General features: G+C 60.7%; 1 protein-coding gene across 3 annotated transcripts in view; it reads left to right on the top strand.

Moving 5' to 3' along the window:
- PARVB (parvin beta) overlaps positions 1-26,833 on the top strand; it is an 81,047-nt gene that overhangs the window by 18,085 nt on the left and 36,129 nt on the right. For 2 of the 3 annotated variants that reach the window (XM_036250901.1, XM_036250902.1), the window contains exons 2-3: positions 23,789-23,878; positions 26,509-26,579. In XM_036250901.1, coding sequence (XP_036106794.1) covers positions 23,789-23,878; positions 26,509-26,579 — 161 coding nt within the window. Of the gene's footprint in view, positions 1-3,927; positions 3,947-23,788; positions 23,879-26,508; positions 26,580-26,833 lie in introns of those variants that run through there. The other variant, XM_036250903.1, reaches the window with a different exon arrangement.

Raw genomic sequence — 26,833 nt, 5'->3', positions numbered from 1 at the left:
GTTTGATCCCCGGTTGGGGTGCATATGGGAGGCAACTGGTCGATGTTTCTCCCTCACATTGATATTTTCCTCACATAAAAAAAAAAAAACAAGAAGCATGCACTGTGACATAGCAGCACTATTCACAATAGCCAACAGGTGGAAAAAATCTACATGTCCGTGGACAGATGAGTGGATAAACATGTGGTCAGTCATTCAGTGGAATATTACTCAGCCTTAAAGAGGAAGGAAACCCTGACACCTGCTGTATCACGGATGGACCTTGAGGACATCATGCTCAGTGAGATAAGCCAGTCACAGGACCAAGACTGTGTGATTCCACTTACATGAGGTCCAGTCAAATTCACAGAGACAGAAAGTAGGCGGTGGGTGCCAGGGGCTGGGGGAGGGGAGGGGCAGGACGTGTCGAATGGGCAAAGAGCGTCCGTTTGGGAAGATGAAAAAGTTCTGCACGTGGGTGCTGGTGATGGTTGCGCAGCACTGCGATGTACTTCACGCCACTGGGCTGTACTTAGAAATGGTTAAAACGGTACATGTTATGTATATTTATCACAATTTAAAAAATAAATGGAAATACATTATGAAATATATTGTACATACAAAGAGTACACGTATGTGTAGTGTTTTTTTAAATTGATTTTTAGAGAGAGAAGAAAGGAGAGGGAGAGAGAGAACCATCGATGTGAGAGAGAACACCCACTGGCCGCCTCCTGCACGCCCCCTACTGGGGATCGAGCCCTCAACCTGGGCACGTGCCCTGACTGGGACTTGAACCTACAATCTTCCGGTGCACAGGACAACAGCCAGCCAACTGAGCCACACTGGCTAGGGCCACACATGTGTAGTTTGAATAATAATAATAATAGTAATAGTAAATACCCAGCATCTTGCTACCTGGTTTAGACAGTCACTTGTACCCTGCCCCTTCCAGACGCCTCCCTCCGAGCGGCGTGCCTCACCCCCTCCAGCGTGCGCTGAGCGTCGCTTTGCTTTCCTCGCAGAGCATCCAGGCACACGCACGCACACTCCGGTGTGTCGCATCACAGCCCAGCTCCGCGGTGCAGCTGAGCGGCAGCCTTCACAGGGCTGTGCCGGGTCCTGTGCCAGGAGCCCTGTCACTCCGGAACCCAGGAGATTCAGCGCCTGGCTGCGGGGGGATTTCCTCCAGCTGAGCTTGGATTTGGAGGCAGGACAGCCGTGGGAGGGCGTGGACCGTGATGCCGGACTTCCAGCCTCCCCTGCCTCCCGAGTTCGCGGGGCAGGTCGCCCTGCCTCTCTGTGCCCAGGGTCCCCGCCAGGCGAGGGGCTCGCACCGGCTTGTGGGCTGGCTGTGTCAGTGCCCAGAGCGGCGCCGGTGAGGGCGGGCAGCGGGACCTTGTCGGTTGGCACAGACGCTCACCGTTTCTGCTCTTTTTGTTCCCTCTGCTTGTCTCAACTTGGCAACACCGCTCAGCCTGTGAGTGTGTAGTTCCACTTGTGGGGAAATTAAATACATTTAAGAATACATTAAATTAGGGGGTGCGTGATCCTTAGCCAAGTAAATTACTTTTTGAAACATGTCGTGTGCCGAGCAGGACGTGGCACCATCACAATGAGATTCTTTGGTTCCAAGACGAGCAAAGTGGCTGTGAGGCAGTCAGGACTGCTAAAAACAAGCGGTGTGTTGGTGGAAAATCCAGAGACGCAGGAAGAGGTTGTGCCGAGCCTCGCCAAGAGCGCGGCCCGGGGAGGGCGGGTGCGCTGTGTCCTGGGAGGCGTCTCCAGGGCATCTGCGGCCGTGATCGGGAGCCAAGGCCTAGTTTATCAGCACGGAGCAGGCCTGTCTTGGGGGTGCACCCGCCTTTGCCAAGCTCAGGAGACCAGCGGGCGGAAGGGAATGCCCACTTTGTCGTTGGCGGTGCGTCTGAAGTCCTGCTGGGACGCTGTGTGTCACCCTTGGCAGCTGGTGGGGCTGGGACGGGGTGTCCTGTTCTCGCCTCTTCCTAGTTTCTGGGGGTTCTGCATCCTTGGCGTCCTGATACCCTCGTCACCCCAGTCTCTGCCCCTGTTGTTACACTGCCTTCTTCCCTCTGTCTTCTGTGTCCATTCCTCCATCTGATCCCACGAGACCTCATCTTACCTTGACCACCTCCGTAAAGGCCCCGTTGCCAAATCATTTGGCCACAGTCCTGGGTTCCGGTGGACATGAATTTGGGGGGCACGATGCATCCCTTAGGGCCCTGTGCTTACTAAGTGCCCAGCACCTGCTCGTTGTTTTTGCTGCTATTACTGTTGTTTGCGTAGGCGAGGGAGCGATGGAGACCCACAGGTAGTCGCTCACATGGTATCTCGATTCTGCTCGCTCCGGGGTCCGTGTCGAAGTCCGTTCTTGGTTTTGAAGAAGAAGAGAGAAGGCGGATTGTCCTTTTTCTTCTTCTGAAAAACACCATGAAGGCTCTATGGATGAATTTCTGCCCGACTGTTGCATCCTATACAATGATAGAAATGTTCAGTTGATCGTTAGGGAGAGGGAGGGGGAGAGAAACATCGATTGGCTGCCTCTGCAAGCACTCTGACTGGGGCTCAATCCTGCCACCTGGGCATGTGCCCTGACCGGGAATCGAACCCGTCACCTTTCCGTGCATGGGATAACGCCCCAACCAACTGAGCCCCACCGGCCAGGGCTCATTCTATACAATTTTTCAACCATAAAATAAACAGCAGGTTTTTTCTGACACACATGCCTTAAAATCCCCCCCTGCCCCTCGCCCAGCCAGTGTGTCTCAGTGGATGGAGCGTCCCATGGACTGAGAGGTCCCCGTTCGATTCCTGGTCAGGGCACATGCCTGGGTTGTGGCTCAAGTCCCCAGTAGGGGGCGTGCAGGAGGCAGCCAGTGGATGTGTCTCTCTGACATCGATGTCTCCCCCCCCCCCCCCAATTCTGTCTGAAGATAAATGGAAAAAATATCCTCAGGTGAGGATTTAAATAAAAAAAATAAAAATGGGAGGAGACTGGGAAGAGGAGTAAAGAGCCAGCCACCGGCGCTCAGCGTAGCTCATTCTTCCTAAATGCGGTCCGTTCCCAGTCGCGGTCCTACGTGCCGCAAAGCCAACAGCGAGCTGTGCCCCTGGCCGAAATGACTGAAACCAGGTGGTGTGTCCAGTGGCAAACGGGGGTGAGTTCTACTTCTCGACTTCGGCTCCCCGCCCCCCCTTTTCCAGGATCCTCCTGGGCCCCTCCACCGGGTGAAGTGGGCAGGGAGGCGGGCCGCCTCCGCAGTTTGGGCTGGCTCAGCTCCGGCCTCGGCTTTGTTTCTGGTATTTGATTCCTGTTGTCGTGGAAACAGGCTGACAAGTGTTCCTCTTTGACGCTGCCCCCCCCCCCCCCCCCCCGCGGCCGCGGGCGACCTGGAGGTGCAGCGCCAGGCAGTGGGGGCTGCCCCGCATTATGTCTCCTCTGCTCGGGGTTGGGGCGGAGAGCCAGACCCGAGCCACCTCTGGGACCCTCCCGCCTGCCCTGCCCCGTAGCCTGGTCCCTGGGCCAGGCCGCGGTCAACGTATAGGAGGCCGAAGTCTATTGTTCCGTTTTCCCTGAGCCGCATAACCGAGCCTAAGTCACCACCCAGGCACGGACACTCCTTCCTTCCCTCAACAGGCCTGCGGGCTGGTGTTCCTGTGGGCAGTGTGCTTGCCCGCGGAGCCTCTGGCCACGAAGACAGAAATAACATCCTGTGGTCGCCAGGGCTCTATCGCTTAGAGACAACCCAGGCCGCCCCATCCTCCGTGCCCTTCCTCAAAGCCTCCCTTGGGGGCCTTTCCTCGAACTGCAAGTCATGGTGGCGTCCCTGCCCGCACCCATATATGACCTCCGTGTGTGTCTCAGTCTCCCCGTGTCCCCGCCGAGCCCGGGTCCCCCAGCCGCACCTGTCTGCACCCCAACGCCTCCGCTGCAGCACCCTCTCCACCAGTGAGTGCCCCCCTTCCTTCCTTAGTATTTTAGCAGAAGTGAAACCGGGGCCCACCCTTATTCCTTCTCTGCTTTGTGGGGGCAGGTTGCTCAGACAAGAGTGGACGCTGGCTGGCCGTTTGGCTTTTCCTGGGAAGGTGACCGGGGTGCTGGTGTGAGGGCACTGGGGACGGGGCCTGTGGCCGGCACCTGACTGCGAGCCGAGCGCATGGGAAGTTTCGCCACCCTGGCGGCTCATGTCGGTCTTTGGGCCTAGAGAGGGCTGTTCGGGGCACCGCCAGGACCGAGCTGCAATTGGGAATCTTAGCGGGTGTCTGTCTGATGTGACGGATCACTCTGCAGTCCCCTCTGGTTCTGTCCTTCCCTTTGAACGGCCGACCCTGGCCAGCCTCTGGCTGTGCTGGTCACCGGGACAGGGGTGTGTCCTCTATTCTTCAGGGGCAGCAGCCTGGGCAGGGCTGTGCGCCGGGCGGTGTGGGGTGAGCCCAGCTCTGCCGGCTGTCGTCAGCACGGCCGTGGCGGTGGCCGTCACTCTGTGCAATGGGGAGACGGGACAGGTGAGGTGTCCTGAGCCTTCTAGGCCCCAGGTGCTGTCCCAGTCCCCGGACATGCTCTGCCTCGTGCCGTCCTTACAACTTCAGTTTGCAGTTGAGGAAATCGAAGGCCAGAGAGGCTAACTGACCCACAGCGCAGCCAATGGTACAGCCGTCGGGTGTAGCAGGGGCTCTTCACCTCCATCTCCTGGGGACCCTCTGCGGGGACTGCACGAGACGATGGTTATTCAAACGCTGCGGTGCTGGCACCGAGAGAGCACCGGCCAGTGCTCCTTCCCCGTCTGGTGGATGGAGACACGGCTCCGGGCTCTGCCTGGCGTGTCCTTAACGGAACGCACGCTTGCGCCAGGCCCGTGGGTGACCGAGAGAGCAGCCTTCCCTCGAGGAGGTCACAGGCTGATTTTGCCGCGATCACGCGTGTTCTTTTGAGCAGGCTTTCTGTGGGTGCGCGAGGCTGGTTCTAGAGGAGAAACGGGGTTGAAGGCAGGGCTTAAGGAAGTGGAAAGTGGGGGCCCACTCGCTGAGGCAGCTCTCCAGAGACAACAGACCTTACAGGAACAGGAGTAAGTGGGTCACCCAGGCCCAGTGGCCCTCCAGGGCAGTGCAGGAGGGGTTGGCAGAGAAAGGGCTTGTGACAGACTTTGTCCCTCGTGCTCTTTCTCACGGAGAGGCTGGATTTCTGAGTTCTCTACCCCTTGCCTGGGGGGATCACAGTGTAGAAGAGCATCATCAAGGCTCTGAGAAGTCCTGCAGAAAAAGACATCCGTTCAGCTCTGCTTCACCCAGTATTTCCTCCCCTTCCCCGACCCTGGCTTAATTCACGCAAGACCCACGGAGACCCTGTCTGTGGGCCTCACCTGGGCAGATGTTAGGGGCCAGGCACCTTGCTTATATACATGGAGCTGCTTTCCAGGTCCCGTGGGAATAAATTGAAAGGCTGTGTCAAAGGTGTTTTCTTTGCTGAAGGGACATGAAATTTACTATTAAAAAGTGGTCCTCAGGCTCCGAAAACTTGGGGACCTGAGCTGAGAGCCCTCTACTCCTGTGGCTCCCCCTGTGGCCACCTGCTTCCGCCCCACCTGTCGGTCAGCTTGCCCCCACCCCATCCCAGCTGCCTGTGCACCCTGAGGTCCCTTCTGGAGCAGCGTCATCACCAGCGTTTGTCACCCCCTTGCAGGCCTGATGTCTGCTGCCGATGATGACACAGAGGTCACATTGGGTTCAGGTCGATGAATGCTTTTTTTTTTTTTAAATTCTCACCCGAGGATATTTTTCCATTTATCCTCAGATGGGGAAGGGGGGCATCGATGTGAGGGAGACACATTGATTGTTGCCTCCTGCATGACCCCGACCAGGGCCGGGACCGAACCGCAATGGAGGTCCGTGCCCTTGACCAGAATCGAACCCGCGACTCACTGGTCCGCGGGCCGACGCTCTAACCGCTGAGCCAAACCAGCCGGGGCTGTGAGCGCATGTTTATTCCCAACACTCACCAGCGGGATGAGGGGCCTGGGGCACCTTCCATATCCGGGCTTTCTGTCCGCTCGCGGCCTGGAGGGCCCGCGGCGTCCGCGCCTGTTCAGAGCGGCGCCCGGGAAAGCCGGGCAGCGGCTGGCTCTCGGCGTCACTGCCCCTGCTGGCCGTCTGCCCCTCCCCTCCTGACCTCGCCACCGACCTCTGGGGTCCAAGAGTTCGTCAGTGACCGTGACTTCCCGCGTTTGTTCTTTTGTGGACAGGACTTTGTGGTTGGTAGACCTGGTACCATTACGAATGACACCACGAGCTGCCTGTCCTTGGCAGGTCACCTGCGTGCTGAGCCTCTGTCCCCGGGTCTGCAGTGACGCCCCGTCCCCAGCTGTCAGGGGCCCGAGTGGGCTCACGGCCGAGGGCGTGGGGCGGGCAGGCCCTCGAGAGAGGCAGACTCCTTGCTCCCTGGCACTGGGCCAGCTGTCTCTGTCCCCCCTGCAGGCTCTCGCCGCCCTTTCGGTTGGGGGGTCTCACGTGGGGTGTGGAATGGACAGGAGACGGTGGCGGTTTGCTGGCGGGAACTTCAGAGGTGCCCTCTCTCCGCCGGCTTACTCGCCTGCCGCAGGACGACCCAGAGCGGACGGACACACTCGTCGTGCCCGCCGGGGACGTAGGGATGGAGGTCTGGCACCGTTCCCTCCTCCATACAGGCCAGGCTCCTTGAAGACGCGACTCTAAAGTTGCCTCCTCCAGGAAGCCTTTCTGGATTGCACTTTCCCCGCTCGGGTCCCGGCATCCTCACATTCCTGCACGGTGTGTCTCCTGGATGCCGAGCCCCGAGGGCCGGCCCGTGTCTCGGTCCTGGCCGTCCCGGCCAGCGCCGGGCCTGGCATTAGTGCACGTCCAGTGCATGGACCCACACGCGGAGGCGAATCTCATCATGGCTACACGATAAAGTGTATGAAACGCCAGGCTTCTCGTAGCACGCGGAGGAGATGGACAGTTAGAATGAACATGTCTGGCTTTCCCAGCCCCTGACTCAAACACCAAGCACAAGTAAAGGAACCGAGAAGACACGTCACTCTGGTCATTTTCTTCAAATGCTGGGGAGGTAGGGCAGGCCTTTGAAAGTCGGGGGGCACTTGTGCAAACACATTCGTCCCTTGTAGAAGGCTCAGAGGAGGCCGGTGGGAACCTCTCTCTGAGAGGAGGAAGCAGGAGGCCCCGGCAGGCTGCGGGGCGGTCACCTGCCTCTTTCCCTTCAGCCACGCAGGTGACCAGCCTGCACACAGTAGGCCCACGAGACTTCTTGGCGGAGAATTTGCTGAGGGCCTGCTCCGCCCACGAGGCTCCGGAGTTGGTGCGTCACACGCGTCATCGGTTCCGTGACTCCGGAGGTGCGGTTCTGATGCGCCCCTCACTCAGATACCCGGTGGGCGTCTCCGAAGGCCTATGTGCGCCAGGCCTGTGCTGGGCTCGGCACCAAGGACCCGTGCTCAGGCATGTCTGCTCTAGCTGGAGACAGCCGGCGGTTTAACTTCACAGGCAGGAAGCGGGGTGCTGTGCTGGCCACCCAGGGGACTGGGGTGAGTGTCCGGAAGGACCCTCTGGGAGCATGAGAAAGGGCCAGTCCCCTAAACCCGGGGCGAGGCTTCGGCTGGTGGACAGGGAGCCTGGCCGTGCTGGGACGGGCTCCGCAGTGCTGAGTCCACAGTGCCTGCTGCCGCCCGCGCTGCGGGGTGAGCCGAGCTGACAGGAGGTCCCTTGGCGCTGTGGCCCTGGGCGCGGGTCAGTGGAGCCTCCGGGCAGCAGCTGTCTGGCTGCACAGCATGTCGGCTGCACACGCGGCTGGGCTGGCCATCCCTGCCTGGCCCCCAGCTGTCCCCAGTGTCCAGGGCACTCACCCTGCGGAGCCCACTGGCTTCCTCGGGCGGGAGGGTGCCCGGTTGCCAGGACAACCAGAAGTGGGAGGCCAGGGCCTCAGGCAGGTGGCGTGCTTCTTGCAGCCCCAGAGAGGGAGGGCCCGGCAGGCTGATCCCGGCTGCAGGGGCAGAGGGACCCGCTCGCGCCTCCGAAGTGGGGTGCGGTGGGAGAGCGTTGGGCATCAATGGCTCCGCCCCGGCCCCCCGGCTGCCTGCTGCAGCCCCCCGGGTTGTGTGGCGTGCGGGCGGTTGGGGTCCAGCCCAGGGCTGGCATGCACATGGTGATGAAGATGGATGGACTGGACATGGCTGCAGTACTCCTGCCCTGCGGTGCCCACCTCGTGCCCTCATTGGACAGGAGAGCAGAGGGCAGGGGAGTTCACTCCCTGGGGCTGGATGGGGCGCTGGAGGGCAGCGGGCAATGCCTCTCCTCTTTGGGGTCTGGAGGTGGGGCCTGCCCAGCGTGGTCTCATCGGCTGAAGGACGAGCCCTCACCCTGTACATGAGTTAGTGCGTATGGTTTGCAGGGCACAGCACAGCCCGCATGGGGTCTGAGCCACACGGCGACCCTGTGAGGCGGGGCATGAGGCCCGGCTCCCCGGGGATCCTGACCGGGCGAAGGGACCGGACTGCAGAGGCCACACACCTCTGCACGCGTGCGGGGCCCTCTCCGGCCCAGCGTCGGGGCCTCCCGAGGCAACTCCGTGGTCTGCCCTGCTCACCTCCTCACAGGCCGCCTCCGAGCTGGGCTGGCCTGGGTGCTGCTGGGTGTCAAACACGCGCACACACACACACACATGCACACACACACACACACACATGCACACGCATGCACACACACATGCACAGACATGCACACATCCCCCGTCACCCTGAGGGGTCCCCACTGCTGCTCTTTTATTTAAAAGAAGAAAGAAAGACTTTATTTTTAGAGCAGTTCTAGGTTCGCAGCAGTGTTTAGAGGAAAGTCCGGAGCTTGTCCACCCCCCTCCCATGCACAGCCTCCCCCACGCTCGCATCCCAGCAGAGTGGTGCCGTGGTTACAGCTGGTGACCGTGCACAGACGCACCGTTGTCACTCACAGCCCACAGTTCACAGTAGGGTCACTGTTGGTGTGGTGCCCTCTGTGGGTGTGAACAGTTCTGTGATGCTGCGCTTTCGTCATTATAGTGAGACACAGACAGGTTCACCGCCCCAAACCCTCTGTGCCCCGCCCCCATTCCTTTGCTCGGGTGCCTGGTGCCAGGTGTACCGCAGGCGCGCGAGGGCAGACGTCTGGGCTGGGGGTCACTATTTTTAGTGACTCAGATGATGACCTCTAAAAGAGCTGCTTCTAATACTTACAATGTTGGAAAACGGCCGACTGCTGCCCGAGAACCTGCGGGGCCCAGCCCTGGAGGCCGGAGGCCGGGCTGAGTCCGTGCTTGGCAGCTGCTCTCGGGGACGGAGCGGGGCCACAGAGGTTCAGGGCCTAAGTGGCCAGGCCAGGAGGGGCGCGTGTGGCCCCGAGCCCTGCCCGAGGCCCGGTGCTGTCCTGAGAAGCCCTGGTGGGGACAGGACTTCCGCTCTTGCCGACAGCGAGGCCCTCGGCACGTACATCGGACATGTCAGTGGGCTCGCCATTTGAAAGCCGACCACCTTGGGCCTCGCTGTCAACACGAGAGTGGCCTGTGCATTTGGGGACAGTGGGGTCTTATCCACTGCGGCGGTTGGACTTGTCCCACATGCTCACTGCGTGCTTGCTCCGCTCCCGTGACCGCGGCCGTGCCTGGTTCGGGCGGCTGTGTCACAGGGCGGAGCGTGGTGCCCGGCGCACAGTAGGTGCTCAGTAAAACGGACTGCTGAGGACTGTCCTGGGCCCTGTGAAAAAAATGACCACAAGCATGGTGGTTTCAAACAACACAGAGGTAGCCTCTTGCAATTCTGGAGGGCATGGGCAGGGCTGACCCTGCAGGAGGCTCCAGGGGATCCGTTCCCTCCCTTTCCCAGCGTCCAGAGGCCCCGCCTCCCTGCCAGTGGCCCCTCCCCATCTTCCAGCCCGCAGTGGGGTGTCATTCGCCCCCTCTGCTCTGGTCACATCGCCTTTTTCTCACTCAGACCCACCTATACCCGCTTTATAAAGACCCTAGCGATGGCGTTGGGCGTCGGGTGATCCAGGATGATCTGCCGCCTCGGGTCCTTAACCTAATCCCACTGCAGTTTCTCCTGCTGCCGTGGCCGGTTTGGCTCAGCGGGCAGAGCGTCGGCCCGCAGACCAGAGTCCAGGTTCGGTTCCCGCTAAGGGCACTGTCCCTGGCCCTGGTCGGGGTCGTGTGGGTGGCGACCACTCTGATGTGTCTCACATTGATGTTTCTCTCTCTCTCCCTCCCACTCTCCCTCCCGCTCTATCTGAAGATAAATGCAAACATGTCCTCGGGTGAAGGTTAGAAAACAAGCTTCTCTTGCTTTGTAAGGCCACAGGTTCTATGGATTAGGGGTGGGGACTTCCTAGGGGCAGCGGCAGCATCAGCCAGCTCCCTCGGAGACCCTACAATACGGAGGAAATAGGTCCCATGAGTTGCAAAAACAAAGGCAGGCAAGGAATGTTAGGGCCCTGGAACATGCATTCGCTCGCCGAGTGTCGCCACATGCCGCCTCGGCCGGCGCCATGTGGGGAGCTGGTGAGACGGGGCAGGCCTAGTGTGGCCCGCACAGGGCGCCAAGGAACAAACCCAGCGGCGGGCACGCACATGCCTCCAACCGCTAAGGCTGAGGAGGAACGGAGCGGCCCAGGGCACCATGGGAGCTGGACTGTGGGGTGGCAGGAGGGGCTCTCCATGTGCCCGTGCCTCCAGAGGCCCCACCCCCAGGCGCCCCCGTGGGTCTTTCATCTTTGCTGCCTTGAGTGTTGGGGGGAGCTTTCTGTGTCTGGGCAGGGCTCAGAAATGCCACCTTGGTCCCCTGAGTATCTCAGGTGGGAACGGAGCCACCAGCACCAAGGTCGCCCCCCCCAAAGCCACCTGTTTTTGAAGGTGCCCCTGTGCCCAGCAAGCCGGACTCTTGTTTAGACGAAACCTTTCCAGATGGTCTCGTCTCGCCTGTACGAGTGGAAACAGGCCACTAGAGGGCGCCATCCCGGCGTCTTCTGCACGCTGCTCTCCAAGTTCTCTCCCAGCGAGTTCTGTGGCAGGTGCATGTAGAGTCTTTCTTTTATTTTTTAATGACTTAATGATTTAATTGTCTTATTTCCCTCAGCAAAGCACACTTTGGACTTCCCTGGATACAGTGGGACATTACTGATCAGATTAATTAATACGAGCTCTGCAGCACAGGGCAGCGGGACGCGCTTCGCCGGTTGATGCTTCCCACCGCCAGCTGTCTCCTCCGCGTTCTCTCGGTGCGCGAGCCTCGGGCTTGCGCCTGCGGGACGTGAGCAGCGATTCCGTGCTCCAGCCTCGGCGGGCCACATCCCGCGGCCCGGCACAAGGGGAGCCGGCCGTGTCGCTTTCTGGATAATCCTGCATTTCTTTTCTGTTCTGCTCCCTGCCCCCACCCTCTGCTTCCTCTCGACTCTTTTTCGCTCATCTTTGATTAATGACAGGTTCTCATGGCCTGTGAGTGAAATCGATTTCATGTACTCAACACAAGCACCGTCGATTGGTAGAAATGTTTAACAAAGGCACCAGCCCCAAATCAAGGGAGCAGGGGCTCACCTCCAAGGATTTCCCATCAGATTGGGATGAAATTGGCCAGGATGGAGTGGTTACCAGGCACTTGAGCTAAAGTGGGGGGCGGGGCTGAGAAAATGGGAAGCAAAACAGGATGGGCCTTTCAGGGGTCAGGGAGGCTGGCTTCGGGGATGAGGGTCCAGCTGTGCATCAGAGGGGTGGGGGTAATTGGACACATGCCACAGAGGCCCTGAAGAACGCGCACTAAATGGCGGCAGCCCGGGAGGTCCCCGGGGAAGCCAGTGCTCTGGCACCTGCCCGGACGGGCACGTCTGTCTGGTGGCCTGTGAGCAGCCTTCACCGCTGGTGCGCACCTGCACGGTGACTTCCCTGGACCTCTTCGCTTCCGAGCCTCTGCAGGCTCCGCGGCTGCCTTCTCCCGGCAGCTGTCACTGCTGATGGCAGCTGGCCCTGGCCGGCCCTGGCCGGCGGATCTGGGGGGCACTTTGTACTTTTCAGAACCGGTGCGGGGGTCAGGCTGTGTTGCTGGCACCGCCCAGCTGTCGTCCTGATGTTCTGTGCAGAAACGAAGCTCGGCTGTAACTCAGTTTAATTAGCGTCTTTTAAATGCTCAGCAAGCGTGTGAAGATGTGCGTGGTGATGCCCGAACAGTCAGCGCAGGCCCTGCGCCGCTGGATCACAGGCGGCCGGCGGTGCAGCGGGTGTGCCCACGTCTTTGGGAACTGGTGACCTGCCTGACAGTGTCTGACTGTCTTCCACACCGTGATGCTGACAGATGGCAGGCTTTCAGGATTCGGTCCGATTCGGTCCCGTTCAGGCCAGCACACACTGGTGGGGTCTCCTCTGTGCGCTGGGCCCTCCTCTGGGACTTGACCTCTGCTTCTGGCCATTTATAGCCCAGCAGTGAGACATCCACACAGTCCCTGGACCATAAAATCTGGAGGTCGAATCATCAGTGAGCTCTCGGCCGGACCTGGAAGCCTTCCGTGGTTCGCTGGGCCCACCTGTCCAGCGGGTGCCCACACACGCGGAGCCCTCCCGGTGACCCGGCGCAGGTGCTGATGATGGCAGGGAGGGGGGACCCAGCGTTTACCACGCAGTTGGCGACCTCGCCACGCACACCATCTTGTTAAATTAGTTGTCATGACAACCGTGATCAGGTCTGGTTATTATCCCCTGCAGTGGAGAGACGTACAAGATGGACGGAGTTAGAGCGTGTGTCTGAGGACATGTGGCCGTCCTGTGGTGGACCCAAGGCCCCTCCCCCTCCACGGTTCCATTGGCACCGCATGGACCCTGGGCTTGGAGGGGGACACGCCTTCTAACGGGGCCTTGGAAGAGGGGGATTTGCAGTGGGAAGTGTAGCGTGTCGGGCCACCTGGCAGAGTAGCTGCAGGATATGGTGGTGCTGGGCGGGGGGCACACCTGGGCAGACCTAGGGGGCCCGAGCTCCTCAGTAGAGGGTGGGGCAGGTGCCGTGGGAGGGGCTTGGACTCTGATTTGGGAGGCCGTGGAGGGTGGGATGGTCTGTGGGCGGAGGAGGGACCTGGTGGGCCTGTGTCCCAGGCGGTGGACTGGGAGGCGGATTAGGAGTCCGGATGCGCAGAGGGGAGCGCAGCCCCCCGACCGTCCTCGGTTCTCACTGTTTCGGGCCCTGAGGATGCTACTTGCTGCGTGGGGAGAGGGGACCCGAAGAAGCGGACCCACCTGCTTTCTGTCTGAAGAACTGACCGGCCGGCGCTTGTCCCTGAAGGATGAGCGTCCTTTCCGAGTGAGGAGCCCGGCCCTCCGCGTCCTGGTTCCTGCTCGCTGGGTGGTCAAGATGCACGTCTTTCTTCCTGTTCTTCTTCCCTCAGACGACTGGCTTTCCTGCGGTTCTCACATTGTCCGAGCACCCGGGGCAAAGGCGAAAAGGCAAAGGGCTGCTTCTCCGGCTGAGGGTTACCTGTTCGATGTCCCCATCCGAGCTCCGGCTTCTCTGTTTCTGTGCTTCAGCGACGTTTGGTTTTCAGACCCGCGTTCTCGGACTGACGGATGGCTCGGGGCTCAGGGCCCTGCACGCCTCCTGCAGCGGGGCAGCCGGTCCCCACAGTCCCGCCTGCGGAGTCCTCCCCTCACACGCGGTGTTGCCGTAACTGGGCTTTGGTGACGCCTGGCCGCCCGGCTAACGTGAGCCTGATGGAAACTCTCGACCCCCCAGCTGGCTGGGATGGAATGTGTCGCCAGAATAGTCAGTGCCCCGTTCTTCTGACTTCGTGTCTTACGCACACTCTCTGCTCAGCTCCTTTTGCAGCTGTAAACATTTATAGTCCTTCGCCCGTTCATTCGCCGATATTTACTGAATGCTGGTCACGTGCCTGGTGTTGTACAGGACACTAAACAGCACCAAGGAGCAGGGAGGTGGGCGCACCCCACAACTGCATGATCGTAGTTGTTATGTGCACGGGGAGCTGTGGGAACCCGGAAGGGACCCTAACTCCACCCGGGGTAGGTGTCCAGAGAACACTTTCAGTGAATCTGGGGGATGGGTGGAGTGAGCCAGAGCAAAGTGAAGGGCATTCCGGCGGAGGGGACACTTGGGGCCCAGGTGTGACAGACACGGGTAGTCTAGAAGGTCATCTTCAGAAGGTGCGTGCAGAAAGGCAGGAGCTGCAGCTGGGTCAACGAGAGGAGAGGTTTGTTCAGCGAGAGTGAAGGGCTCGGGTTTGGCCCTGGAGCCGGCGGGAGCCATGGGATGCCCCCCACCAGGGAGCCATGTGGCAGGGTTTGCGTGTTGGAAGGGCTACTGTGTCAGACAGGACTCAGTTTGCAAAAGACAAAAAACCCAACTCAGAGTGGATCGAGAGCAAAACGGAATTCATGGGCGCGTTCTACAGAAAGGGCCACAGGAGGTCGGCCTCAGGTTAGGCTTGATCCAGCACGCAGACTGTATTGCTGAACAGTGTTCTTTCAGCTCTGTTGACCCAGTGCCTTCATTTCTAGGTTCTGAGTGCTGATGAGGATGGGCAGCTTCCTCCTGCATCCTTTCTGGTCAAGGCCAGTGGGAAAGAGTGCCCGGCTCATTGTGCATTTGTAGTAGAGTCATCTTGTAGCTGTTGACTGCACGTGGGCCGAGCCTGTCCCTGACTTGATAACTGTGTTCCGGGGAGAGTGATGTGTCGATTGTTCCGGGATGCCTGCTCCACCCTGGGTGGGGGCAGAGCCCTGCCTGGAGTCTAAGGCTGGTTCCCTCCCAGGGAGGGAGGGGTCCTGTTACCGGATGCTGGCCGAGGAGGAGAAGCAGCAGATGCTTGCCCACAGAAGGGGAGAGGTGAGGCTGGGGCACCGAGAGGCCAAGGCAGGGCCCATGGTTTTGCGTGGTCGTGCTGTGCGGTTCCCTCCCCGGTCTGTCGCCCCCTCCAGATGGCCGGCATGTCCCTGAGCCGGGCAGGCTGACGGAGCCATTCTGGTGGCTGAACCCGTTTTGCTGGGCCGTGGGAACCGGCCCTGGACGTGGAGGGGCCTCGGAGAAGTCAGGGTGCCCAGCAAAGTCTCCACCTTGCTGCCGGGACAGGAAGCTCTGCACTGGGCCCAAGAGCAGTAGCGGGGACTCATGGGGGAGGGTGCCATCCTGGGTTCTCCCCAGGAGATAGCCCGCCCTTCCCTTCGTCCCCACCGCAAGCTGGGGGTTTCTGTGGTTTTGGGGTACCTCAGGCCTTGGGCGGGTCGGCTTCATCCATAACCAGCTGGGGCCACTCCGGTGTGATCCGTCTTTCGGAGGCCTCGTCGGCAGTGGGAGCGTCGTGTCCCTGCGTGTGTCAGGTGGGTGCCCAGTGAACCTTCTTCCTTGGAAACCAGGGCTGTGCTGGTCTGGACTGTGGCCCCTGTGGTCATCCCTGAAGGAGTCGCTTGCCCGTTTGGGTTCAGGAGCAGTTGGGGTGTGGTAACAGCTTTCTGCTCCCGACATGGCCCTCGGACCTGCACCAGCAGCACCGCCTGTGAGCTAGTGAGTGACGCTGAGTCCGGGACCCTGTTCCAGACCCGCTGTGTCCGAGTCGCCCATTAGCCCTGGGGGTCTGAGAGCATCGCAGTCTGGGAGCCTCCGTGCTCAGGAGGCCGAAGGTTAGCAGAGGCTCCCAGCAGGCTGCCTGACGACGGGGCGAGAAGACGGAGACCCCAGTGGAGACCGGGTCATTCGCGGTGTTGTTGAGAGTAGGTCCTTTTGCACCCGGCAGGCCTCGGGGCCGGGCCCCCTGAGGACCCAGGCCTCTCCCCTCCCCTCCCCGGCCTGTCCCAGGCCGACCCAGGCAGCTCTGCACCTCCCCAGTCACTGGAGACAGATGCCGAGCGCGGTCTGCTCAGTAACAGCCCAGAGGAGCAGGCGAGTGGTCCTGGGCAGAGGGGATGCCCAGGTCCCGAGCGGGGCGGGTGCCCTTGTTCTCCGGGGCCGGAGTTGATGGCAGGACCGAGAGCAGTTACTCCACCCCCAGCGCCAGTGCCTCGCTCTCGCCCGCACACACAGGGCCGAGTGGCCTCTCGCTCGGGGTCTGCAGAGACGCGCAGGCTCTTTCCCGGCAGACCCCGCGAGGAGGCCCGGGTGGAGCCTCCAGGCCGAGGCTTGGCGGGCAGCCTGCCTCCTCCGCCTGGGTCCCTGCCCTGTGGACTTGGCTGCCGCCTTACGTGGCCTCTGCTGTGCCCAGGGCACCTGTTTGTTGTCTGGTCTTTTCCCTGGAGTTTTATTTCACTGGTGGCGTGTGAACACGGTTGTGGCGGAGCCTCCCCAGCTTCCTCCTTCCCTCCGGGCGCCCGTCCCTCCAGAGGTCGTGCCGCTGTTGTCGTGTTGGGGTGCATCCTTTCGTTCTTTCCCAGGTGCCTTTAAAGAGATTATTATTATTATTTTTTTCCCCTCACCCGAGGACATTTTTGCGTAGAGCGAGAGGGAGAGAGAAGGAGAGAGAGAGAAACATCGATGTGAGAGAGACACATTGACTGCTTGCCACCCACACGACCTCAACCGGGGCCGGGGACAAACTGCAACCGAGGTGCATGCCTTTAGCGGGAACCGAACCCGGGTCTCTCCGGACCGCAGGCCGACGCTCTAACTGCTGGGCCAAACCGGCCAGGGCTTTCGCAGATGCCTTTAGATGTTGGCACATGGAGACACGTAGCGCTGAGCTTTCTGACTGTATTTCTTACGTCAATATCATGCCGCACGGTTTGCACACCTGCTTTTGAAACGCCACACCGCGGAGCGCGTGGCACTTAATTCATCGTACATTTGTTCCTTGGAAATACTCCCCACGTCGGCTGCCTGCACCCGCCTCTCCCCGCACACGGGCAGCCCCGTGGGCCTGTGACCCGTGTTCGTCAGCCCCGCCGGCCATGGAACCCCAGGCTCACCGCCGCCGAGCAGGACGGGGCTCAGCAGCGAGCTGTCGGGTCAGCCGTGCCTGCTGACTCCTTTAGATTTTGCCTCGTTGAGATGCTCCCGTGTTTCTTTTTGTCTCTACACTTATTTCAGCTCGAGGAATCGATAGGACCTGGTGTCCCAGGAGAGCAAACCCCATAAATCAGACGTTTGGCCTGCAGCCCGGTGCTCTGCCAGCCCCGTGGTCCCGTCGGCGCTCACCCCTCGCTGAGAATTACAGCGCTGTGACCGAGCTGATGGCCGTGGGCCCCGTCCTGTGCCACAGGGCCAGGGTCCAGGCCTCAGGGCAAACAGAACAGGCTGGGCACCTTGGAAGTCGACAGTTTCTTCCTTTTTTTATCCTCACCCGAGGACATTTTTGCATTTATCTTCAGATGGAGCGGGAGGGAGAGAGGGGGAAGAGAGACAGAGAAACATCGATGTAAGAGACATATCAACGGTCGCACCCACATGACCCCAACTGGGGACAAACTACAACCGAGGTACGTGCCCCTAGCGGGAACCGAACCCGGGTCTCTCTGGACCGCAGGCCAACGCTCTAACCGCTGAGCCACACCGGCCAGGTCGAGAGTTTCTTCCTTTTACGTTTAGAGAAACGGATCGCTGAAAGTAATTTCTCTCCTCGCCCACGTCTGGGCCAGGAAGCACAACGGCTCTCGGGGGCTGTCTGCCCTCACTGCCTTTAGCCTGGACAGGACGCTGTCGTCCATCCGTTGTGACCCCGAGAATCTTGGAGGTCAGACCCGGAGTTCATAACTCCACATTTCAAGGCCTGGACAATCGCGAGACGTGGCCACAGCCCACCCCTTTGAATCCTGATCTGTGGCCGGATCCGATGGCGTGTCTGTGCAGCCGGGAAGGCGTGTCCCAGAGCACGGCCCGGCCACTGAGCCCGTGGGCGCCGTCGTACTTGTTTAGGTCTTATTCGGGCCTCATTTCAACTCTGCTGAGCTGTGAGATCTTCCCACGAAGTACAGTTTGATTTATCTTTAGAAAACCTGTTCTGTCACAAGATCTTCATGGCCGATGGATTTAATTATCCCGATAAATTACAGCTTCTGCAAGGAGACGCATCTCCGCGCGCAGACGGAAGTGTGCGCATCCGGAGAGAGTTCCCGCTTCCTCGTGGGGCCGGGACGCCTCCGTGTGCAGAGACTCTGGGGGTTCCTGCAGAAACACTGGGACGGCAGGGACGGGGTGGGAGCTGAAGGAGGTACCCTGCCTTCCCGCCGCGTTTCTCTGCCAGCTCGGCGGAGCGCTGGGCTCGGTTGTAGCTGGAGGTGGTCCGCCTGGGAGGGGCTGGCGGAGGGCCCCAGATCCAGGCGGCTCCCCGCACGGCGCGCTCAGATGGGGACGGGGAGCGAGCGTTTTCTCTTTGATCCCGGTTCAGAGGCGCCTACTGAAAATCCTCCCCTGCTCTTTTGTTCTCTGAAAACCAGGACGTGCAGATAGAAAAGTCCCCACTGGTGACAAAGCGTCTCCGCTGTGCTGAAATGACACACTTAGAAAAATGTCAGAAGAGGGAGTTGTTACAGCCTCAGCCTCCGAGGGCCACGTTCTCCCCCATGAGGCCTTTTTATTCTTGCCGAGCCCCTAGCAGGGGAGCCTCGCCCCAGGAGCTCCCTGTACCCCACTTTGCAGGGGTGTGCCCTGGGGCCCCTGGAAAGAGGACCGAGGGCCTCTGCCTTCGGATCCATGCACCCCTCACAGGAACCTCGCTCCGTGAGCCAGCCGGTTTCCAACTTGCTTTCCTAATAATGTCAAAAGGAAAAAAAAAAAGGCTGCCTAAAAGCATTTTTATTTCACTTTTTTCTTGTTCTGGAAAGAACCTGGGTATAAATAAATAAAGAAGTGGAACCCATACAAAGAAAAAGATTAAAAACAAAAAAGCCAAAGATGGAACCTTTGTACTTGGCCTGGGTGGGGATGGCAGCGTGTCGGGGGTTGCTTCCAAGTGGCCGGGTTCCGTCTCCAGTCTCTTGCTCCCCTGCGTGCCGGTAGTGCCACGCGGGAGACGGGCCTCCGTGGTGCACCTTGCCGTCTCTGGGCGCAGGGCCGGGAAGACGCTGCTTCGGAAACGCACGGTGTCCCTTCGCTGTCGAGTGCTTGCTGTAAGCCAGCAGCTCTTCACGGTGCTCGTCCCTTCCCGGAAACTGAGGCGCAGAGCCATCAGGGGCGCCTAGCCCCGCCCAGCTCGTCCGTGGCCGAGCCGAGGTCCGGAACCGGCAGACGGGCTCCAGGGTTCCGAGCCCTTCGCCAGGCTGCGCCTCTCGTCACTTCGAGGCCCCCTGTGTGCAGGAGCCGCGTGAGCGCTGGTGGTGCGGATGGTCCGGAAGAGATGGTTCGGGGCTGTGTGACTTGAGCTGGGAAGAAAGGAGTCTGGGTGGATGTGGAGCACCCAGGAGGGCTTCCTGGAGGAGGTGGCCGGTAACTGAGGCTTGGCGTTTAGGCAAGACTGGGCCGGGGACAGTGACGTGTAAGACCAGGTAGAATCAGGTTCCGGCAGCCAGGACCCCGCAGCTCCCTCATAGACTGGTGAGGAGATGAGATGAACGAACAGTGTGGAAGGTGTCTGGCACACAGTAGGTGCTCAGGAAACGTTCCAGTGGCTCTCTCTCTTTACCAGTGACAGGACATTTACTGTGTTCCGAGGATGCAGGCTGGTGGCCCCTGACTGGCTCGCGGAATTTCAGTTGTGTGCTTCCATATATAAATTGGGAGATTCTACCCTAAACCCCAGATTTCCAGCTGTATTTGGAAACTCCTAAGATCTGGTGACTGCCCCCTGCTGCTGTGGACCGAGCGAGGAGTGGCCATCCCCAGCGTGGTACTTGCCCTCTTGAATGCTCTCCGGTGGCTCTCCTGACCTGGCCTCCCTCCTGGCATCCCCAGCCCCGTGTCCACTGTGTGGCCCACGCCGTGGATGTCACCACTGGGAGGTGATCTCTGCCGCAGTAGGAATGCGTTGGCATCGGCCTCCTCCTGGTCGGCTGTGGGGTTTGGTGTGGACGAGGGCATTCATCTCAAAACACGGGCAGACACTTGCAACGAATCCGCAGCCTCAGCACCGAGCCCAGTCCCTTTGTGCGCCCACACCCCTGTGCGCAGCCCCCAGACATCCAGAGCTGTGTCCGTGACTCAGGACAGCTGGGATTTCACATCTTTGAAGTGTTTCCCTTCTGGCATGTGCACCGGTACTTTAAAAACCAAAACATTCCTGGGTTAATGGAAAGCCAATTCAGCCGGCAGCCAGGGGGCCTTGGGGAAAAGCCGTGGTTCAAGAGGAGCCCTTCCTTCCAGTCGCTGGACTGACCTCAGAGGATCGTAATCAGATTTAGACCGAAAGCTCCTCAGCCACGTGCCCTCAGAGGACCCAGGCTGGGAGAGAGCAGAGTCCTGAAGAGGCATCCGTGAGCCCACCTGCGGTTCGGCCCTGATGTGGCCTCCACGTTTCGCGTCCAGCATCCAGCTCTGATATGTCATCCAGGTACTTTGCACAGAGTCCCCAAATCCCTTCTCTGGATTCTTGGCATCTTTCAAGGCCACATTCACTTGCCGCCGCCTCCAGGGAGCCTTCCATGGTTCTCCCTGGATGAGGGACCTCACCTTCCTCTTCATCACTCATCCCTGTTTATCTTCTCCTGCCCGTGCCCTTCACAGAGCTTGTCCCCTGAAGCAGGAGCTGAGAGTGTCCCCAATCTTATTTATTTCTACGAACCTCCCTGGAGGTAGGTGCTGCCGCCGTCCCCACATTACAGACGGGGAAACCGAGGCTTAGCAAGGGGAGGGGATTTGCTTCAAGCCGCACCCCAGCATGTGGCAAAGTGAGATTTGAACTTGGAGCTCTGTGACCGCAGACCCAGGCTCATCACAGCTGGCCGCTGGCCCTGTGGTCTGCCTGGGACCCCCTCCTGGCTCGGGGTCCTTGTGAACCTCAGGGCTTGACACATAAGCAGCCCCTTGGAACGTGCTGCTGAGCCAGAGCGCGGGCGGGTCTGTGGGAGCATTTCTCGTCGATTAGGGCCCTGGAATCCTGGGCCCTGTCTAGTGTTATCTTTGAAGTTCAAGGGCGGTGTGGAAATTGCTCCGTTTTCCTGTGACCCAGTTTCTGTGCTTTGAAATGCCGTCCCTTCTCCTTCCCCGACTCTCTGCCTGGAAGCGTTTTAGTCCCCTCGGCCCCTCCCACAGCCGCTCTGGCATGTGTCCCAGGTCACGGCTCACCTGCGTGGCCCACCTGCGTGGCCCACCCGCGTGGCCCACCTGAGCTCGCCGGCCAGACCCTCTGCTCCGGCAAAACCAGGGCTCTTGTTCTTCCCCCGCGGGGAACACAGCCGTCACAGCGTCTCCTCCGGACCCGCCGGGGCTGCTGCCCACACCCCTTCCACCCGCTCCCGCCCGCACCTTCGTACACGGGAGACTGTGTGGAGAGAAACACCCTTTTCCTCCTTCCCTTCCTGCCTTTGAAAACTCTTCTGGTTAAAAACTCTGTAATTCATTATGGAGTAAAGGAATCGCTGGAGCTTGGTCTTTGTTTTCTGACGTGGCCTGCACGAGCCCCGGGGCTCTTTGGAGTCTTTTTAGGGGTGGGAGGTGCGGGGGTGTTCTCGCCACGCAGCATGTTCACCGGTCACTCTGAGGGTCGAAACACTGGCTGCTTCCGATGCAGAGTCGAGCTAAGGCTTTGGGGGGCAGGAGGCCTGCTTGGGGGGGCTAAGACGGTGTACACGCTGCGGCTGTGGGGCTGAATTCAGACGGAATGTGTGGGAGAGGGTCCCCTTTTTCTTTTAAATTATGGTAAAATATGATAACAAAGTTTACCGCCTCAACCGTGTCTGAGAGAACAGTTCAGTGGCGTGAAGCCCATTCTCATTGTGCGCCCATCACCACATGGTCTCCAGAACTTTCTCGTCCTCCCAAGCTGACACTCTGGGCCCAGCCTTCCACCCGCCACCCTACTTTCGGTCTGCGAATTGGCCTCCTCCAGGGGCCTCACACAAGTGCAATGGCCCAGAATTTGTCCTTTCGTGTCTGGCTTATTTCACTGAGTACAATGTCCTCAGGGTTCACCCACGCTGTAGCCTGTGTCAGTGTCCTTCCTTTTCATGGGTGAATAATATTCCACAGCATGGATAGACCACACTGTGTTTACCCCTCGTCCACCAGTGGACACTCGGGCTGTTGCCACCTTTTGACTCTTGTGAATCATGCTGTTGTGAACATGGGTGTACTTTTAAAAGTCTTGTATCAGGTCCTGGCCGGTTTGGCTCAGCGGTTGGAGCATCGGCCTATGGACCAGAGAGACCCAGGTTCGGTTCCCGCTAAGGGCACGTACCTCAGTTGCGGTTTGTCCCCAGCCCCAGTTGGGGTCGTGTGGGTGTCAACCATTCGATGTGCCTCTCTCACATCGATGTTTCTCTCTTTCTTTTCCTCCCTCTCTCCCTCCTGCTCTATCTGAAGATAAATGCAAACATGTCCTCGGGTGAGGATAAAAGCATAAAATAAAATAGTCTTGTATCAGGGCTTCATTGATGTGAAAAACCAATGTCCTGGGGCCCCACTACCACTGATCTGTTGAAGGGTGGAGGGTGGTCGTCCCCAGGGCTGGGTGTGTGGCTGAGTCCCGGGAGCCCACCGGATGCCCGGCTGTGGGCTCGGGGACCTGACCTTGTGAGCAAACAGCCTCACAGGGGTGAATGGGACCTGCCAGGTTGAACCATCAGCAAGGGGGTGATGACAAGGCCCCCGGTCCAAAGCCATCATGCCACGCCCCCTTGTACTGTGTCACCTGTCACGTCAGGTGCCCAGGTTGGAGGCGTTCAAGTCCAAGGTGACTGTGGCATTGGAAGAGGAAATAAGTCTTCACCTCTAAGAACATGCGTTGAAGAGGAGGAGGCCTGGCCACTGTCACTGGCCGTCAAGGGTGGAGAGGCTGTTTCTGTGGCGTGTGGTTGGGGACTGTGGCCACGCGGCTCAGCCAGGGCGGCAAAGAGCGGCAGGTGCCCCGGCCCCACCCCGCGCCCGTGAGTCTGGTCTGGGCTGCCTGGAACCGGGCCAGCAGCGGGGTCTGCACGTCACAGTCACGGCTGATGGAAGAGACACGTCTCACCAGCCGGGGAGTTGGTGGCCCTCCCAGTGGTGTGACTTCAGGGTCTTCCTGAGGTCTCTCTAGAGCAGGGAGCGAGGGGGTCCTGCCCCCGTGGGGTCCACGCTGAGTCTCTGTTCGCCCCGCGCCTCGCGGACCTTCATCCCAACACACGCACAACGCACGACCCGCGCTCTCTAGACCGGAGGCCATGGCCACTCCCCGCGACACCACCATTGCGTGGTCTGTGCTCCCGCCCCCGGGCTGCTCCTGCCGTCACACCCTGGGTCCTGTCCCCGTGAATGTGGCTTCGACGTGGCATTGCTCTTACTTCTGCGCTTACCTGTGCAGGTGTTGGCGGGGCCTTCACGCCCGGGGTCCCCAGGGAGGGAAGGGGAGCCCTGCTTCCTCAGACCCTGTCGCCGTGACCCAAGCTTGGTCCGTCCCAGCCGCCTCGGGCAGGTCTGGAAGCATCCAGAAGCTTCCGTGTCTCGGTCACCTATTCCAGGAGCGGTGGAGGCAGACGGGCCGGCCGGAGGGGGGGGCTGGCAGGGGGAAGCGTCGCAGAGCATATTCTTGGTCCGGATCGCTTTTCCTCAGACTTTTTCTGGGCGACAAGCCATTTGGGAATGTTCGTTAAATGCCTGAAACACAGGAGCCGACTTCTCTTTGTGTCCTCTGCCAGCACGGAGGCCGCGGATCCCATCATGCTGACTGTTCCCCTTCTCTCCCTGCCTCACAGTGAGCGACCTGCAGGAGGAAGGCAAGAAGGCCATCAACTCGCCCATGTCCCCCGCCCTGCTGGACCTGCACCCGGAGGACACCCTGCTAGGTACCGTGCGCTGCCCGGTTCGGCCCTGGTGAGACCGGGGAAGCCCGGCGGCCACCGCCGCGTGAGCCGATGCCACACTGGGCGGCATTCGAGGGTCCGTGCGCTTGGCTCAAGGTCGTTTAAGAAAAGTGTGCGGGGAAAAGCAAGTAGATTTCGCTGTCCCTGGTGAAAAATGTAAGTTGTATCACGGTTTAGGATGGGCGAGGCCGACAGCTGAGGGGACAGCTGCCACTGAAACGCAGCACGTTGTCCCCGGGGCCGCGCAGGTGGGGCCTGTGCCAGGCAGGGCCCCTCGGGGAGGCGCCAGGGCAGGGCGGAGGCAGGGGCTGGAGGCAAAGTCCAGGCAAAGGTCTTTCTTGGGGTTCTCGCGAGGAAGAGGGGATGAGGCGGGGTCGTTGGCTAAGCTGAGTCATTACGGGGGGGCCCCGGGTGACGGGGGCAGGGATGTCCCTGGGAGTGTCAGCCGGTGATGGAGGTGACCGCGCTCTTGCTGTGCACGGGAAAGGCCCTCATGGAGGAGCTGCTGGCTGCCTTGGGACTTCGGTAGCCCTGGTGGAGCTGTGTCTCTGGGTGCACAAGGCCCCCAAATGGGAAATGACACAGGAGTGACGCAGTGCCCCATCTCTGTGCACCGGAGCTGCCCCAGGCCTGGGGCTTGCTGGGTAGGACCTGCCAAGTGTCCCTACCGCCTGGGGACCACGCCCCGGTTCAGCCCTGACCAGGTGACAGGCTGGGCACGTTGTCCTTACAGCGTGTTTTGGGATCTGATCCATCTGGGAAACTTCCCTGTGTTTCCGAACCCCCGTTCGAAGGGAAGTCCCGGCGGGCCCCCGTGTTGTGGTTTCCGGGAGGAGGCCAGGCTAGCAGGAGCTCGTGAAAGTGCTGACGCTTCGGCCCAGCGGCCCGAGGCCGCGGCGGCCGGGCTCCCTGCCGGCCTGCGGGCCACGGAGGCTTCTCCCTCTTGCACGAGCGTGGCTCTCCATGGTTCCCGTGGCCGACGGTCCTGGTCTGGCTGGAGCCACCGTCCAGGCAGGTGCTCCTGGGTGAGACCGTCCACGGGGAGCTGGGATCGGCTTGCGGGTCTGGGAGTCAGGCTGAGTCACAGCGGCCTCTCTGCCTGGGCCTCGTGGGGTGTGGGCGCTGGATAAACCCTGCTGTGGGGTGTCCTGGGCCTTGTGGGGTGTCGGCGCTGGATAAACCCTGTTGTGGGGCTGTCCTGGGCCTCGTGGGGTGTCGGCGCTGGATAAACCCTGTTGTGGGGCTGTCCTGGCCTCGTGGGGTGTCGGCGCTGAATAAACCCTGTTGTGGGGCTGTCCTGGCCCCTGCCCACCAGATGCCACCCCCCCTCAAGACAACCAAACATGTCTCCAGACATTGCTGCCCTGGGGTGGGGGCCACTGTCACTCCTGGGTGCGACCCTGCTTCAGACCAGCGGGGACAGGAAGTAGATTCATCTTAACCGTGGCGGGCCACGTGTCAGTCATGCCCGGAACCGGCCTGTCCCTGGGCCCTGACCCTCTGGTCTGTCTTTCTAACCAGCTGCCCTGCTCTCCACGGTGCTTTGTAAGGCTCCACGGCCCGGGCTCAGGCGGCACCTGGAGCTGAGCTCGGAAGGGTGAAGGGATGTGGGGGGGGGGGGCAGACGGAGAAGCAGGTGCCAGGGCCCTGTGGCAGGTGGTGGCGAGGCTTGCTGAGGAGCGAGGGGGGCCGGGGGGCCGGGGACACAGGCTGCAGAGGCCTCGCTGGCCGCACGGAGGACGCCAGCCTGCACCCCAGGGGTCGTGGGAGGCTGCTGAGGGCCTCAGCGGGACATCGCCAGGGACCCCCTTGCGGCCCTCGGTGTGTCCCCTGGAGCTTCCCTCTCGACATCAGGTCCGCACAGAAATAGCTTCCCCCTTTGTCAGCTTTAAAATGAGCTCAGGTGGCACCTGGGGCTGAGCTCTGAAGCCACTGTTACGAAAGCCGTTTTGTTCCCACCCACACCGACAGGGCCCCCAGCTCCCCAGGAGCTGGTCTGGGCCCAGGTCCCGGGTCCCCTCCACCCGTGCGTCCCGGGTCGTGTCTGGCCTCCGCGGGCCTGGCTCCTCGTGGCCCCTCGTGGCCCCTCGCTCATCGCCTCGCCACTCCTGTGCCGAGCTCACTGGTCCCTGCTGCCCCAGAGCAAGGCCAGAGCACGGAGGGAAAGTCAAACAGCTGCACAGACAGAGTGAGGACGAGCACATGTTGCTGTGAAACAGCCTCCTTGTCTGCGTTTTCTTTCTAACGTGTTTGCTCTGTGCTCTCTCACCCAGCGGTGAGCATTCCCCGTGTTCATGTTACGCGAGGCACACAAGGAGACAGCGTGGGCCTGGCCGCCACGCCCAGGGTCTCCCCCAAAGATGTGCTCAGCGAGGGGCGAGGCCGGCAGAAGGATGGGGTGACTGCGTCCCCCGCGGGGGTGGGTGAGCTCGAGGCTGCCCTCCGCTTTCCAGGGGCTGTTCCCCGCTAGGCCGCCGCCCTGGGCCGCCACTGCTTACTCAGAAAACACCGGGGTTCTCCGCTCTCGGCCACCTCCCCGACCCGTGCCAGGAAGTCAGCTGCCCACCTGCCTGCCCCCATGAACGCTGACCCTGCTCCTTTGTCCCCACCAGAGGAGAATGAGGAGCGTACAATGATCGACCCCACCTCCAGGGATGACCCCAAGTTCAAGGAGCTGGTCAAGGTAAGGAGGGGCATCTTGGTTGGGATGTTCCTGTTGGGGCTAAGCTTTGGGGGTGCAGGCTCCTTGGGAAAGGAGCCAGCCAGAGGGCTGGGGAAGGGGGCCTCATGCTGCTAGGTGAGGGCGTGTGGTGAGGAGGCTGCATGGAGGAAGGGGTCCAGGTCATGGTGTGGACACCTGCCCAGTGCCCGCTCCACGGGGCCTTTGCAACCGCCGGCTCGCACTCTGTGCTGGGCGGAGGGAGCGGCCGGGGGGGC

This window comes from Molossus molossus, unplaced genomic scaffold (assembly GCF_014108415.1).
Source record: "Molossus molossus isolate mMolMol1 unplaced genomic scaffold, mMolMol1.p scaffold_m16_p_10, whole genome shotgun sequence".
Lineage (NCBI taxonomy): Eukaryota > Metazoa > Chordata > Mammalia > Chiroptera > Molossidae > Molossus > Molossus molossus.
Note: the sequence above shows the minus strand (reverse complement) of the source record. Positions and strands in the feature narration are given on the sequence as shown.